The following is a 17393-nucleotide window of genomic DNA, read 5'->3' on the forward strand; positions in this document are numbered from 1 at the left end:
TCCTAACACTAATGTTATGAAAATAGTATGTTGGTTGTTCTTTCTCACTCCAATAAAAAAATTATGAAAAATTGTGTTCTTTCACCAAGAAAGAATGATACTTTCCAATCATTCTTAACCATTTCTAATGAAATTCTCACTTCCTTTTCTTTCACCTTCCCATTAATCTTTTTTATTTTTATATTAATTCCTTTATTATCACTATTCACTCCTCCATCCACCTATGCATAGCAGTTACTATCAAAGCAGAGGCACTTCTCTTGCACTCATGCCAGGTAAGTGTTCATTCTTTCCCATACTAATTAACTAAACTAAAGTAAGTAGATCAGTCTAACATCCAGTTTTTTCACTAACTTAAAAGCTATGGTGTAAGTTATGAAAACTGGAGGAATAGTGAAATGGAAAAGACAAATTAAGCCCTGAGTCCTGTGTTGCACTATTGATGCCATTATGGATATCAGAAAAGAAATATCAAGATTAACATACAATTAGGAATCAAAACTGAAAAGATAAAATTTTGATTAACTTGCTAGCAGATTAAATGTGCTACTACTAGCAGAATTAAAACATTGCTTGCAAAAATTACCATGTAAATTCTCATTAAAGAGAATTTATAAAGAAAAGTATTTCTTCAAAACATTTATTCTCCAGAAGTAGTATGCTAAAAATTAACAAAGAGCAACAGAACGAATCTGCTGGTCTAGATGATCAAGTGTTTGTGAATTCCATTACGGAAAGGATATTTGCAATGTCTTTAGATGTAAGATGATTTTCACTGTCTGGTATGAGAACTATTCACCTTGATTTCTGAATATCCAAAGTGGCATGAAAAGAGACTAAATGATTGTCCACACTAACGTATAATAAGTTTCACCTTTTGTGGTTGGGATTCGTTAAAAAAAAAAAAAGTGTAAGAGGAGAACTCTTGATCAGACTGCAAAAGTGAGGTAGCTATTATAACAAGGATAATAGATCATTTAAATGACTTAATATGAAAAAATAAAACATCATTTAATGAAAAACTAAAGTTCAAGCATAGAATTACAGTAAGACCCTGGTTAATGCTAACTCATTGAATGCTGTTTTGTTACAGTGCTCTTTTGTTCAGTAAAATGGTAATTTCCCAATTCCTCAAACTCACTGCCTTCAAGCGATACTAGATAACGGCACAATTTCCCAAATTCTTAAATGGTCAACGTTTTTAGTGCCCTTAGCATATCATAGATAAGCAGCTTTTATAGTGTGACAATTTCGATAACTGTCAAAATATTCTGCCACTGGCATTTTTCTGACAACGACACTCTTGGCAACTGCTTCGATGCTGAAATATTCCTACATCTCTACCGACAATACATAATTCAACAAATTGTCTGGCTTCAAATGATAATACTGAATGCCCCTTAATAATATGATGCACTTGGTATGAAATACCACACATTCAGTAATTAAATACGTAAAATAGTATTTTAATTGGTTAAAAAATAATTTCTTATTCTTTTGAGTCATAATGTCTAGAAAAAACAGTGAAAATGAAAAATCAAAGATGAAAAGAAAAAAACATTTCCAATTAGAAGCAGGTGAATGTCAAATGCTGATATAGGTGCTTCTTTAAACTTAGCAATAGCTACTATAAAAACAATCATGATAATTGTTGAATAAAAATTCAATACTATTCTATTCAGGTTTACATTTTCACCTTTCCCTATTTATATATGGTTAAAATTACCCCATTTCATGCTTTTCATTCAGTGCTCTAAATTCTAAGAATGTATGATGAGAGCATTAACCAGGGTTTTAGTGTATTATACTAATTATAACATACATTGAGAACATATAAGATATAACAAAAACATTACATGTGATGCAGACATATCAGAAGAATATGCTATAAAAATAGGTTAGTAAAACCAGACTAGATAAAATAAAGAATGAATATATTCATATATAATATAAAATTGTCATATAAAATCAACCAGCTGGCCTGGTTTGGCTAAGTGGTTAGTGTAACCACTCTGCAACTAACAGGATGCAAGTTTGAATCCTGCTGTGAGCATAGATGTTTGTGATCGTATTTAGGTGGGAGATGAATTTCATAGCTTGGTGCGAGACCACTGCCACCCTGTTTGCTGGAGGCCTGAAAAAAAGTTCTCTGTTTGGTCTCTAGAGCAGGTTTCCAAACTATTAAAAAATAAAAATACAAAAAAATTATATAAAATTAATAAAAATAGAACAAAAAACATTTCTTAGCCTACCCACAGAACAAATACTATATAGGTTTATCAAAACTGTTTGTGGGTGGGAGCTACATAAAAAAAAAAATAATAATAACAAGAATGGAAACAATATGAAGTACAGAATGGAATGGTATTTTACTATCTAATGTGAGATCGCCACCTTGCTTACTGGAGACATGAGGCAGCATGAAACAGTATTGCATTTGGTCAGAGCAGGGAAACTTTATCTAACCTTAGCCTTCTTATAGCACTAAAATGTATCAAATATGTATAATATATATATATATATATAAAATGAAAATTACCTGAATGAAACAGATTATTTACTTTATAAAAAGATTTATTTATTACCATGTTCGCCATGAGATGCATCTCATGCTGACTAGTGCAAAATAAGTAAAAACACAGAGCCCAAAATGAATATGTTAATACCAAGCTCAATATTTAATACATATCAGAAAATGAGCATACCAAACTTTGCCCTGTGATTCCTGAATTATTAGATATATGGCATCAATATAAAATTAAACATTTCACTTTGGTTTGACACAGAATTTGTTTCCAAGTACAAATATGTCTATAAAAAAAACTGTTTTTTTTCTGTAATTTTTTTCTCCTTCTTGTCTACAAGCAATTCTCTAAATTGGACAACCATGATCCTGATTTTCAGAGGTATAAATAATTGACTATATAAGTTTTAAACCTACAGTGCTGGTTCAATTTTGCAAAACATAAAAATATAAGTCATCAAATTTTCAGAAGGGGAGGAGGGTTTAAAGTAACTACTGTAAACATGAAGCCCTGGCTAGCAGTATTTACAATCTGAATTCTTCTCTCAGAAAACAAGAAAGCAGCTGCTAGAACAATCCAGAATCTTGTTTATGTCTTATGTAAAAACCATTACAGTGGCTTTTGTGGAGGGCATAGCAACAAACCAAATTCGTACTATAAATAGTTTGTTATGTTGCAGATAAAGTAATATTCATGAATAGTTCAAGTAGTGGGATCAGGTTATCTTTAGTTGCTTTTAGTATATTAGCTATTTTTGTTAGACCGAATTTTTTTTTTTTTTTTTAATTTATTTCTTTAACATGCACTGTTTTCCATATGGAATAGCTATGACATCTTTCAAGATGTTATTGTTTGGTGGGGTGTTCTGCTTAGATTAGACAGTACTGTACACATGTTGTAGGTTCAAAACACATACATTCTACCTGCAGTATAGCAAATAGCCTGGTCTTAAGCTTTAAGGTATAAGCTGCACTAAATCTTTCGATATGGAGATGGTAGAAACCAGCATTGATATATGATCCAGTACAGGTGAGTTTTTAATATATAGGATGTCTTGGGAGGTAAGTTATTAGGATGTATAGAAACTATAAGGAGAATTTCCTCCCACCCCAAGGGTCAGCCAAATCAAAATCTGTGTAACTGAGTTAGACTTTCGATGTTAAAGGAGAGACAGAGGACAGTAGTAAGATCATGACAGAACTCTCATTCCATTGGTTAAAGTTTTTGGGAGAATGAAATAGTGACAGAGAGGATATGATATAACAAAATAACATCAAATTTTCTTAAGTTGATGGACCCTAAATTAATATATTATAATTTTCAAATACCCTTTTACTAATAAATTTTCAAATATCCTTTTACTAATAACAATATGTGAGTAAAAAAAAAAATATATATATATTTAGAGATATTTTAATATATATATATTTAAAAATTATACAAAATGGTCAATGAGTAGTGATAAACATCCACTAAGTAATTAGTATTCTTCATTTACATATTAAATAAATTTGCAAAAAACTATACAGAGGGGGAAAAACAGTCTGCCGATAATCAGGACTGGAATGTTAACTAGATGACAGATGCCCACTTGTGATATGAACATACTATTAGTTTATATTCACAAGTTAATGAAAGGACTGTCATAATACATAAAATAAGGGGGGGAAAAAGAAAAGAAAAGAATAATATAATATGAATGGCATTGTGTGAGAAGCTGATGAGGCCCAAGACTTCTTGTATGCATCTGAATGTTAATAATTAAAGTAATCTGAATGCAGAATGTGAGTGAAAGACATTTTGTATAGAAATTCTGTGCTAAGCATATTAGTAATTCTTTGGTAGGAGCATTAGTAAATATGGCAATGATGCTAAAACTCACAAGTCAACTTTCGAGATTGAAGAATTGGAAAACTGCTTAATTTCAAGTTTAAAAAAAATTTTTTTTTTTTTTTGTTGGCCTCATTAATATTTTTAGACGATTTTATTTTGAATTACAAAGTATATAATTTTCTCACTTATACTGTAACATAAAGTCCAGAATACAGTGTTTTTCAAATTGCTCTCTTTCTCCCTGTATGTGTGTGTGGGAAGGGGTAAGGAGAAAAAAACAAAAGAAAAAATCGTTATGGCAATCCTTCAGAATTATTACTGTCATCTTCAGAGAGCAACTCATAAAGTGATGCAGCAATAAAATACACAAAACTAATTAAATGGATGAAATTAGTTTGGTATTTGTAAGCAGATTGTTAACATTTCACTTGGTTTGGTAGAATAAGAACCATGGCAGTACTATTATATCATTTTGATTTTTTTTAGAGTGTTTACATAAGCTAATGATGAAGAAAGTCAAATCTATGCCTTTGCCTTTTCTCTTGTCAGACATGCAACGCTACATGGCATGGCAAGCAAAAAGAATGTTATGGACAAAAATTACTTTGTAATTACATTCTTAAAATTACCTCTACCTCAATGTATAAGATTTCTAGGTTCTTACATCCACTAAAACTTCTACATCCTCCCATAAAGAAACCAGGAGTTTATAAAATTCATAATTTATAGGCCAGACCAAACAGTCTGGAGAGAGAGAGATCCATGTCAGAACATGTAAACATTGAGAAGAAAGGAAACGCAGATCAGGATAAGCCTTTTACAAAACAGATACAGGCCACTAAGAATTTTGGCAAAAAAAAAAAAAAAAAAAAAAAAAAAACATACTGATCATAACTGTTTTATAAGAAACTTTCAAAAATCCTTAAAAATACTTTGACCCCTCCTCAGTGTAACAAAGACAGAATATAACAGAAGCAACTAACTTTGCTTGAACATTTGTACATTTAATCATGCATTTTTTTTGTCATTCTGTTTATATGTACTAAACCGTTGAAGTTCATGAAATATCTAGTAGTTTAACAAATGTTCATTTGAACATTTAGGGACCACATGTTTGCTATCAAGAATTAGATTTCATTAAACCAACAGTAAAACCTGACAAGTTTTCTAAGTCATCAGACTTACATTATTCTTTCTATTTTTTTTTTTTTTTTTTGATATACCTTGTACCTTCTGATGATGTAAGTCCAATGACTTACAAAACTTGTCTGGTTTTGCTGTTAATTTGATAAAATCTCATTGTTGTTAACAAACATGCAGAAGTCAAATGAACATTTGTTAAATTACAGAAATATTAGATGTTAAGAGGAACATATTTTGTTAATCTTTTGTCATTGTAGCCAATGGGTAGGCAGGTACAATGAATAAAGATGATTTCATCTGTGAGGAAAGCCTGGTTGGAACAAAGGTTGGAGGTTCTGTTAAAAAGTGTTTTGGTGATACCATGTTGTAGGTAAGGGGAATGATGGGAAAAAATGCATGTGTATCTACCTATGTAGGTAGGTTTTCTGTAAACTGAGAAACAATGAGTGCCACTGGGAAGATGTGTAAGCAGTGTCTAGGAAAAATTGACTATTGTTACTTATTTTTCTTCTACAGTAAACTGGATTCTGAGATGCTGGCTGATTGAGGTGAAGGAAGAAAGAATCTCAGCCATGTGGCCAAATGGATAACACATCATCAATGTATCTCAGCCAGACAGAAGACTTGAGAACAGTAGTATCAAGATATCATACTTACAGAAATTGGCTAGAGGGAGGAAAGAAAGAGCCTATGGCCATCGCTCTTTGTTTATATATGCTGTCTTTCCAAGTGAAGTAAGTACTGATGGCAACACTGAAGAAATCAGTGATGTCAGGAGGAAAAAACAACAGCAACAAAAACCATAAAAAATTACCTCAAAAATAGCCAGAAATATAATTTCTGCACTGCTTTGAAACCACATATAAAGTTAGCTGCCCTTAACCACTGTCCTCAGAATCAACTTCCTCCCCTCTCTGTTCCAGGAGTGTTTTAAAGTTTTTTCACTTGGTTATACTATAAATTAAAGATGCCAAAAATTACATTCTTGGTTTAATCCTTTATCCAAGTTTAAGCAAATAAAAAAATGTGCATGAAGTAACATCATGACTGGGTTACTTGTGTGTAGAGGCTAATGACTTCATATTAGTTGCCTTAATATATCATAATGCAATGCACATATCCTTATACACATATGATGCTAAACATTATGAGAAGGGCCACTGCCCAGACTGCTTCAACCTTTATTGAGGTTTCATCAGTGAGAACCAGATGCAGAAGTGATCCAAAGTTGAAGTAATGCAGAAGGAGTATTTCCATATACAAATAGTCAAAAGATGTCACATCTTATTACTAAAATAATCTGGATTAGAGAAAGATGTTTAAAAGTTTTTTTTTCCCAATTGGTTATACTATAAATTAAAGATACTAAGAAATTATATTCTTGGTTTAATTCTTTATTCAAGTGTAATCAAATAAAAATTTGCATGTGAAGTAACATCATGACTGGATTACTTATATGTAGAGGCTAATGACTTCATATTAATTACCTTAGTATCCCATAATACAATGCACACATCCTTACAGACATGTATAATGCTATATATTGCTTACACTTGGGTAAAGGATTAAACTAGAATATAAGTTCCAAGAGTGTACAGAGTCCCTTGTTCTTGCAACTTGTCGCATTATGGTTAAACTAGCAGATCTGCTAACATATGCCTTGAAGAATGTAAGAAAGCATATTTGCTACATGAAAGATGGTCAGTCAGGTTCAGTTCACCACGTCTTGGACATCTTACACAGAATCAACTGAAAAAACTACTGTGCTTCAACACAGCAAACACAAATTTGAAATATTTTTTTTCAAAATCAGCAAGAGATTTATAAAATCAACCAAATGTAAACAAATAAGGTGAAACTTCTCAAGATTTGGGAAATAGTAATTCTTAGACTTGTCCAACAGCTAAAGGCTAGCTACCTGCACCCTTCTAAGGACTTCAGCTGGTCTAATATCCTCACTTATTGTTTGTGTTCTGCATGTCATCCTCGATGATATTTCTGTGATAGTCGAAATATTGGTACTATTAAACCTGTGTTTAATTATTTAGATGTGTTATTGTCATTCTATTAAACCTTAAAGATGAGCTTAAACCAGCATCTAAACCTAAATACTCATAAGCTTAACTAATACTCGCTCAACATAAAGCTATTGTTCTGTATTTAAAAATTTAGTACTAATTTCATACTTTATTGTAGAAAGTTTTTCACTTAGTTATAAAGTAAATTATATAAAATTTTATACTGTTGTTTAACACTTTTGTAAGCATACAAAGTTTGAGTGTAAAGTATTTTTAATAAAGATGCTTCCACACTCAACATACACTTCCACACTTTGTATGCTTTGAATGACTATAGTGGCTGTTGACTTCACATCAATTGCCTTAGTACACAAAAATGCAAAGCACACCTCCATTTGTATGTGTATATTGCTATGCATTATGGAAAGGATCACTACGCAGACCTTTGAGGTCTCATCAATGGTAGTCAGACCCAGGAAGTTTAGGTTGAATTAACGCAAAAGTTATATTATCCATATATAAGCAATAAGAAGGTGTATCACTTTATTATTAAAATACTCTTGATCAGAGTATAATGTTATACTTCCTTGTGATCTAATCTTGCTGGTTTTAGATTGCAGTCACATGCAAGTTAAAAATATATCCAAGCAAGTGCAAAATGCATTCTTGTTAATTATTTTAAAAAAAATTAGTAGTAGCAGTATATTACCATTATACTTATATTTAGTTCTAATTAATGTATAGATTTCATTATGTAATACTTAATGATAATAAATTATCTTAAACATTAGAAATTTTCAATTTGAAAATAAAATAGAGATGCAATCACCTCCATTAAGGTTGGATTGATGCAGGAAGGCTTCAGAGTTCTTGAATAAATGTACAATGACTTCTAGGTGTTTTGTCTCTGACCAAAGGATTCTGTAACTGTTGTTTGTTGACTTCATGCCAAACAAGAACTAACTTATGAGATTTCCAGTAGTGATATTTTTTGCAGCTCAAGAGTCAATAGAATGACTTCTGTCCAAAATATGAGAGAGAAAGAGAGATTGAATTTGAAATGGCTTTGGTAAATACCCAGAAGAGATAAAGGTGAAAGTTAATCTTTGATGGATAGTAAGAGGTTATACAATTTGTTGATGAGGAAAAAGCATGGGTATAGAATTATATTTCTCCAGAATCCTACAAGGAACTCTACATTCAACATCACAGCCACTGAATTCAGATTATGGGTGTCTACAAAGTATTGGATCTTCTGGGAGATTCAGCCCATTTAATTGTATGATCATTTTAATGGTGTTCAATTCTTGTTTTAGGTAAGAGAAGAACATATAATGTGAGCTCTGCTGAATAAAGTTTTAGGCCTATATATATATATATATATATATATTTTTTTTTTTTTTTGGGAAGGATGATGAGCAGAATTATTTTGAATATATCTACTAGTGAAGGCCAGCAGTAGATAGAACTGGAAAAGAGGATTACAGGACAATAGGAGAGAAGAATGTCTAAGAAAGCTAATTTTTCATGGGAAATTTAATAATGGAATGTAAGTTATTGATTTGGAAGGGAATAAGAGCATTTTCTGGATGTAGTTAGACTTTGCAAATAATGTCAGCATATTTAAAATGATGATGAATGAATGAGAATCTAAAGTGTTGTAAAAAGCAGTTGGTTACAGCATTTGCAAGGAGCACCTCCTCATTGCTGTACCTTCTCTCTCTGCCTGATTGTTATTCCAGTTGAAATATCTGGAGTGCATTAAAGTCAAAATTCTTTAATATATCAGGATGTCTTACAATAACCAAAGTTTTGAACATTTGTGAATAATATGTCAAAATGACCATAACAGTGGAGCATAACAAGTTTTGACTTTTGTCAAAAAAAGAAAGAAATCTGATGAATTTTTAATAAAGGAATGGGATTTTCCTGTATGAGTATTTAAGAGATGTAAAAGAAATTTTGCAATATGATAGGCAGCAGAACCAGTGCATTTCACAACAGACCTTATTGGAGCACTTCTTTATGCATTTTTGGTAAGCCAAACAAGTGAGCGACCAAAATATGGCTTTAATTTCTTTAAGGTATTATGTCTTAGCTAATGACTTCATCCCATAATGAAATCAGCTTAGTGATCTCACTTATTGTAGATATATTAACTGACTACAAAGTAGATACACTAAAGAAGGGCAATTTTCATTGAAAGCTTCAATAACTAATACTGCTCTTCCTTTGTTTAGTCAAGAAAGTGAGGTGGAGAAAGTTCTTTAAATAATGTGGATGCTGCTTCACAATAATGTTTATTGGCATCATTGCTTGATGAGTCATGATCATCTCTTTGGAGAGAACAAGAGTCCCATAGAAAAAGTGGGCCACTAGAGATGTTAACTATCCCTTTATGGATTGTTGCCAATATCTGCCAAAGATAAACTTTTGCCTTTATCTCTTCTGGGTATTTACCAAGTGTCTTGCGACTTTATGATATTTATTTTGGACAAACCAACCATTCTATTGAGAAGTGGCTTCAGGAAATATTACATCTACTAAGTGAAATGCCATAAGTCAGATTCTGCTCAGTAGCACACAGAGATGGCTGCAAAGCCTTAATGCATTAACCAGCCTTAATTGAAATGACTGCATCTCTTGCCAGAACTTTGAGAGATTCTTCTTCTCAGCAACTGTAAATAATTATTTATTTTTCTTAAAACACCATTATTTCATTAGTTTTGTCAGATACCATCTCTATTAGCTAATAACTTGTATGTTCTACCTTTTGAATCCTATTTATTCACTGATGACAGTGTAATTTTCAGACTGAAATATCTGGTATACATTATTCTTGTGCACATAGGTATATATATGGTTATTAATAAATGTCTTACATTTAAATAAATACCAGACCAGAGGTACATAGAGTTTAAGTTCTGCTTATTGTAATTCAATACAAAATTATTCAGAAACCAATGTATGAAGCAAATGATTGGAATAACTACCAATACCAGATAGAAAGTTGCTGCAAAATCATAAAACTCCAAATGTATCCTTACAGAATAGTACAAAGTCCTTTTGAATTCTGGGAAGAAATAAGCGATTTCTTCCCATGAATTATAAATTATTTAGCAGATCATAGGAATGCAGAGACTTAATTTTTCAAGCATGCAAAATTAAAACAATCAGTATGTTTGCTTTGTATTTGTTTCCCATATAAAAAAAAAAAGCTATGATTTCAGATAATATTTCACAGGATCCATTACCCATGTTTGTGATATATGTGCATAATGAAGAACTAAAATAAATTTAAAAAATTATAAGCACCTGTTTAAATTAATGATAATAGCTGGTTATCATAACCACATCCCACTTAACTGACATTTCTTGTTATTAGCCATTTGCCAACAAATTTAGTAAAACAATGCAGTGATCTTTAGCAAAATCTACTAAAATGTTTTCATGCTTGTTGTGTTATGGAACCATTCACAGAAAGCAGTTATAGTTAGATGAAAATGAGGGATCATAATAAAAGAGGAAACATTTAAAATTCTAATCTTCTACATTATATACATTTTTATAAAAATCAGAGATATTCAAGCTCAGAGAACACAAGCTGCTGTTATACCTTTATTATATATACTACTAGTCAATAATTTACTCTGCCTTAACAAGTCCACCAATGAGGTATCTTACACTGTTATAGAAAACTAGATTACTATAACAAACTAATGAAAAGTCCCTACCAAAGACACATCACATCAGTGACATTTTGTGTATTATATTACCAAAACCTTCCTCTAGAGTAACTATTCCTTGGTCCCTACAAATTATTTGTAAATAGATAGTTGATATATATATATATATATATATATATATATATATATATGGATTACTTCAATTTTGCATCTATTTATAATGCAGAATAAAAAAATGTCTTATTGCTCAGATGTTAGTTTCATTAAATTCAGTTCATTTTAGCTATGAAAACAACAGACAAAATAATTTTGTTTGCTTCTTTAAATCTAAAACAAGATATGGAACATGTTGTCTTTCTGATTAAAGGAATGATACAGTAACTCTGCTACTAAAATTAAATGACTTCTAAATAAATCTTTGTAACATCTATACCACAGTAAGATTATTCATGTCACTTAATTACAGTAATGAATGACATGTTTTAATTATCAGTGTACTTTTGATCATGTTCCCTAAAAAACAATGTCATTCTTTTCTATATTCATCATTATACCTTCCCAACCCCACAAATATGCCTAGTTATGAATCAAAACTGCATTTTCATCATGCATGCTTACAGTGCAAGGAGTTAATTAATAAGCAAATTTAATGTTGATGCTGAATCTATACATATGAGCCATCACAATATAACATGAAACTTCCATGTTTGCCGATTATTTACTACCCAGACCTTCATACTTAAATATATTAAAATGCAGAAAGAAATTAACACTGTACACTAAAAATACACTTGCCAATTACAAGTTTAATGCATATAGACAAGGCTTTTCAAAATGTTTATATTTATATTAAGGTACCACAGCCATTTGTTTCATTTTGTTCTACTGGTGCACAAAACTTCTCTTCTAGTGATATTGTGTGTAATTCTGATTTAAGTTCATAATCTGGAAATGATTGGAGTGGTACATTTTTTTGACTATCATTAATAGAATCTATCAGAGATTTATCAGGGAAAACACTTTGCTGAGATGTATGACTTGATTCTCCAGTTGGGTCATTTGGTATAATTTCATCTGTTCTTTTTTTTGCTGAGTCAACAACATCAAGGAGGTGTTTTGCATCAATAGCAAGAACATGAGCAGCTGATAGCATATGCTTACGGTATTCTACATCTAAAGTTGTTTGGGAATATTTCTGAGCTTGTTTCATTGCTTGTACTAATGCTAGCATATCTTTACTGAGAACTTTTTGAGCCATTTCAATCTGTAATAACAAAAATAAAATTCAAATTTCAATCACATTTCCCTTTAATAACATAAGGATATTAGATTTAATGCAAGATAACTCTAGAAACAATTTAAAAATCTCAGTAAAAATCTTACACAAATTAAAAATCCCAGTAAAAAAGCATATTCTGCCACACTCAATCCACAGCTAATGTACTAATCCATCGCTGCATCTGTATAAGTCATGGGGGAGAAATTCCTGTGGTTACTATTGACATTTTCAGAGCATCAGATATGGCATAAAGACCTACTTACCAAACTACCATCTTATGCATTAGCAACTGAAGTGCCTGTTTCTCTTCTGATTATATGGTGGATGGTTTCCTGCTTTCAGATTTCCCTACCCATGCCCGAGTATCCCAAGGCTTTGTAATTGTGCCCATGCTTTTTCTCTTATACGGAAATTATCTTCTCTTAATTAACCTCACAGTTTATCCACAATTTGCTGATAACAATACACTCATTCTTCCTTTGACCAACTTTGCAATACACAATTATTAAAAACTTCAAGATCTTCAAATAAGTAACTCTAAATACTATTTCCTTAACATTCTCCAGAAGGGTAGTAAAGACAACTTTATCAACTTTAGTACTACCAAACCAGAGCAATATCTTTTTTATTGCAAGAAAAATCCCACTTCACTTCTCCTTACTTTTATAATAACTGGATTTCCAGAGGCAAGATCAGATTCTGTTCTCAGGGTGACTTGCTCCACTAGCCTTTCCTGCCATGAACATATCACCATCCATATTCTTCTCAGCCTCCAAGAAAATTATTCTTTTCTGCTCAAGACATTTCAAGAATTACACAACCAACACTGTATACTATATAATTCTCAAATCTGCTCAGCCTTAGAATACTGTTCTCACATGTGGACACAGACCCTCCAACATTTGATGATATAACATTATAGCAGTTCTGCAGGTATCTACTAGACAGTACATGAGAGTGAACCTGACAGCAATGAATTAGGAGACTTCATGACCTGCTAGTGAATAATTCATCTATTAACTTACTCTCCCCATTCATACCTGAAGGGAGTCTGAGTATGGTGGCATACAGTGTTTAATGCTCCACAAATGTCTCACCTTCCACTGCATGCTCAAAATCTAACTCTTCCTCTCCATTAAAATACAACATAATTTTTTTATAACCCCAATACAACCCCCCCCCCCCCAGAAAAAAAACTATCAAAAATAACAAAAAAATCCAGATTATAGATTTATTTAGCTTGCATATGACTGGTGATTTATTTACTTATTTATTAAGTGTTTTCTTAGATTAACTAGGGTATTTCAGTATATTTTTCTCGTTTTTACTAGCTTTATGTATTTTGTGTATTTATTAATATATTCGTAGACACACTGTTATTTAAAATAGGTTTCTGGCAACATTTTTGAAGACTGAAAAAAAAAAAAAAAAAACCCAAAGAGCAGCATCAAGAGCAAAACAGATGCTGGAAATAAGAATCTTTCTTCTGACGAACAAAGGAATTACACCAACAAGACAATAACAATCAAGGAAAAAGGAAGGAGTAGTGATAGAATTCAATACAAATATGAAGATAAACGTCTTGTTTGGAAGGCAGTTTCAAGTAGAGTTACGTGGACAAACTTCAAAATGCAGAAATGGACAATGAAACTTATTTGTGCCTATGGTCCCACACAAGATTCTCTTAAAGAAGCAGTGGAGAAATTTTTTGAGTCATCAGAGCAGGCAGCTAACATAAAGAAAATGGAAAAAGCTATCCTTGATGGAGATCTGAACAACAGAGTAGGAAATGAATTCCACCGGGTATACAGGAATGTTCTAGGGATATTTGGAGAAAATGGCAAGGCTAATAATAGTAGTAAGTGTCTGCTGGATTTCTGCTTATGATATGGACTAGCCATTACTAACACTATATTAAAACATAAAGATAAGTTTCATTGCCCATAAGTTCATGCAGAGAGAAGACATAAGAAATAAGAAAAGCCTCATTGACTATGTCATTGTTCATAGTGATATTTTCATGCTGGTTCAGAATATAAGAGTGTACAGGAGATTTGAAATGACCATCACTTAGTTTTAAGCAAGATAACAATGAATATTATATTGAAAAGAATAGTATATAAGAAAAATATTTTTTCTATTTAGGTTTTTAGTGATGATAGCCAATTAAATTTGGAAAAAAGACAACAGAATAAGCAGAGTTTTTTTTTTTGGGGGGGGGGGGGGCAGTTCAATATATTTATATGGAATAAGACAGAAATTAGCCCAAAACACCAAAGTCTTATATACTGCTAGTTATGGATCTGAGAGTTGGGTTAGAAATAAACCACTTGATCAAAGACTAGCGACCACAGATAAGCGAGTTCTGAGAAAAATTATGGGAGTGAACAGATGACATCAATGGCAGAATCATATTAAAAATGAAGTATTAGAAAAGAAGTTGACATTGTTAGCAATCAAGAACGTGTGAGCAGTGCTAACTTAAGGTGGTATAGCCACTTAAATTAGAATGGGTGAGGAAAGGTTAGCAAAACAGGTGTTTGATGCCAAGATGGCAGGAAAGAAACCCAGAGGAAGTTCAAGGTCTGGGTGGATTCAGTCAGAAGTGTCTTAGAGACATGAAATTATATATGACAATATTGGAGTAATAACAAGTAATAGACTAATTTGGGGGGAAATTGTTGATTGGAGATTAATAATAATATTTAATCTTAACTTAAAAAATAACTTGATCATGCAGTACTGTCATAACAGTCTGAACACCCCTTGAGGATGGATACATATCAGGAAATTGATGATGATCATACAAATGAAGATATTAGAATAATTAGTTTTATATAGTATATTACTATATACTGGAAGAGAGAGGTATGAGACTGAGCAGAAGTAAGACAGAGTATATGTGTTGCACAGTGGGCGGCAGACAAAAGAACAGATCTGGAGCTGGAAGAAAATGTCATCAGGAAGGTGAGAGACTTAGGTTCAACAGTGGAAGAAGATGGAGGAGCTGAGAAGGAAGTGGGATGCAGGATACAAGCGGGTTGGAGGAACTGGAGGGAGATGGCTGGAGTGTTATGCAATAAGAGGGTGCCAATCAATCTGAAAGGCAAAATCTATAGGACAGTAGTGAGGCCAGCTATGACATATGCTATAGAAACTGTGGCCCTGAGGAAAAATAACATCAGCAGGATGGAAGTAGCAGAGATGAGAATGCTTAGGTGGATGTGCGGTGTGACCAGAAAGGATAGTCTGAGAAATGACTATGTCAGAGGAACAGTGAAAGTTACGAACTTAGGAGCAAAAATACAGGAGGCGAGGTTGAGATGGTTTGGTCACGTGATGAGGAGGGAGGACGAATGTGTGGGAAGAAGGGTCATGCAGATGGATGTGCAAGGAAGGCAGAAGTGTGGGCGGCCAAAGAAGAGATGGAGGGAGATGGTAGAAGAGGACTTGAGGATGAAGAACTTGGATGTGGTGACAGCCCAAGAAAGGAAGGTGTGGAGTAGACTCATTATAAACAGTGACCCCACTTAAGTGGGAGAAGCAGAAGAAGAAGAAGATATAGTATATTACTGCTGATTTTTGTGTATTAATAGTTTTTTTTTTAATTTATTTTTTTAATGATTAGTAATTGGTTTAGAGTAATGTAAGTTAGTTAATGCAAATATGTGTAACCAAGGGCCGTAGCCATACTGGTTACTAGAAAAGTAATTAGCTTAAAACAGACACTGAGAGTCCGGGACTGCATCTAAGAGGGCTCCCTTACCAGTTATAATAACATACATGTTGATATTTTAATTCCTAATTGAATGAACCAATTTGTAAATCAATACCTTAATTGGTTATGATATACGAGTTATAATGATCTCTTATACTATACGTTTAAAATAATTGTCAACATTCTTTAATCCCATAAGATAGTTTCTCAATCTTTTTCTGAATACATATTCTGAGGTTATAGATTTAATTTCATTCGGAAGTTTATTATAGCTGCTCGTCGCAATGTACTCGAAAAATTTATGAAAAATTTCTTTGTTAGCCTTAGGTACTTCCAGTATGTTTCGACCGCAGTGCAATCCATAGTCTACATTATATACCAAGAAACTTTCAGTGTTTCTTTTTATATATAACAGATATTTTGAATGATATACAGATCATTGGTTGAATGTGCAAAGTCGGTAGTAGTTGGCTCTAATTATTCTGTTTTGTATTCTTATTAATCGAAGCAGATTGTTATAATAGTCTCCTCCCCAACAGGTAATGCTATATTGCAGTGAAGAATTTACCCAGGAATAGTATAAACATCTTAAGAATGCTGCATTTATAAATTTTTTAACATAATATATTCTGTTAATTATGAACCTAAACTTATTTGTTAAGAAAGTGGTGTGGGAGTTCCACTTCAAATTGCTATCAATATGGAGGCCCAAATACTTGATGGTTTTTGTTTTTTTCGATTAAGCTACATTTACAATTTAGAGTATCACTACATTTCCTTTCATGCCATTTTATAGTTATACTGTGATCTAATTTGTCTGTTAATGAAAAGTACATATATCTCGTTTTGTCGGTATTAATGTTAAATCTGTTGTTGCTAAACCATATACTTAGTTTTAATATATCGCTATTAATTCGATTTTTTAAATTTTCAGGGGTTATTTCGATCTATACTAAAGCTGTATCATCAGCAAAGGATATCATTTTGCCAAAAAGTTTGTATTTGCATAATAGATCATTAACATATACTATGAATAGGATCGGTCCTAGTACCGACCCTTGTGGGACTCCGTATTTTATTATGTTTGTTGTGCTTTTAAATATATCATAGCTGGTATATTGTTTTCTATTATTCAGATAGGATCTGAACCAGTCATTAGTAATCCCCCTAATGCCATATTTGGACATTTTT

At 32.3% G+C, this 17393-nt stretch overlaps 1 protein-coding gene across 1 annotated transcript in view; it reads right to left on the reverse strand.

The window, feature by feature from the left end:
• Positions 1 to 12049: 12049 nt before the first annotated feature.
• Positions 12050 to 17393, reverse strand: part of Fak (protein tyrosine kinase 2 Fak) — a 316957-nt gene continuing 311613 nt past the window's right edge. Inside the window, exon 28 of the mRNA XM_090402169.1 lies at positions 12050 to 12469. Coding sequence (XP_090258295.1) covers positions 12050 to 12469 — 420 coding nt within the window. The remainder of the gene's footprint in view (positions 12470 to 17393) is intronic.

This window comes from Typopeltis vanoorti, chromosome 12 (assembly GCF_054136105.1).
Source record: "Typopeltis vanoorti isolate ZY-2024b chromosome 12, IOZ_Tvanoo_1.0, whole genome shotgun sequence".
NCBI classification, from domain to species: domain Eukaryota; kingdom Metazoa; phylum Arthropoda; class Arachnida; order Uropygi; family Thelyphonidae; genus Typopeltis; species Typopeltis vanoorti.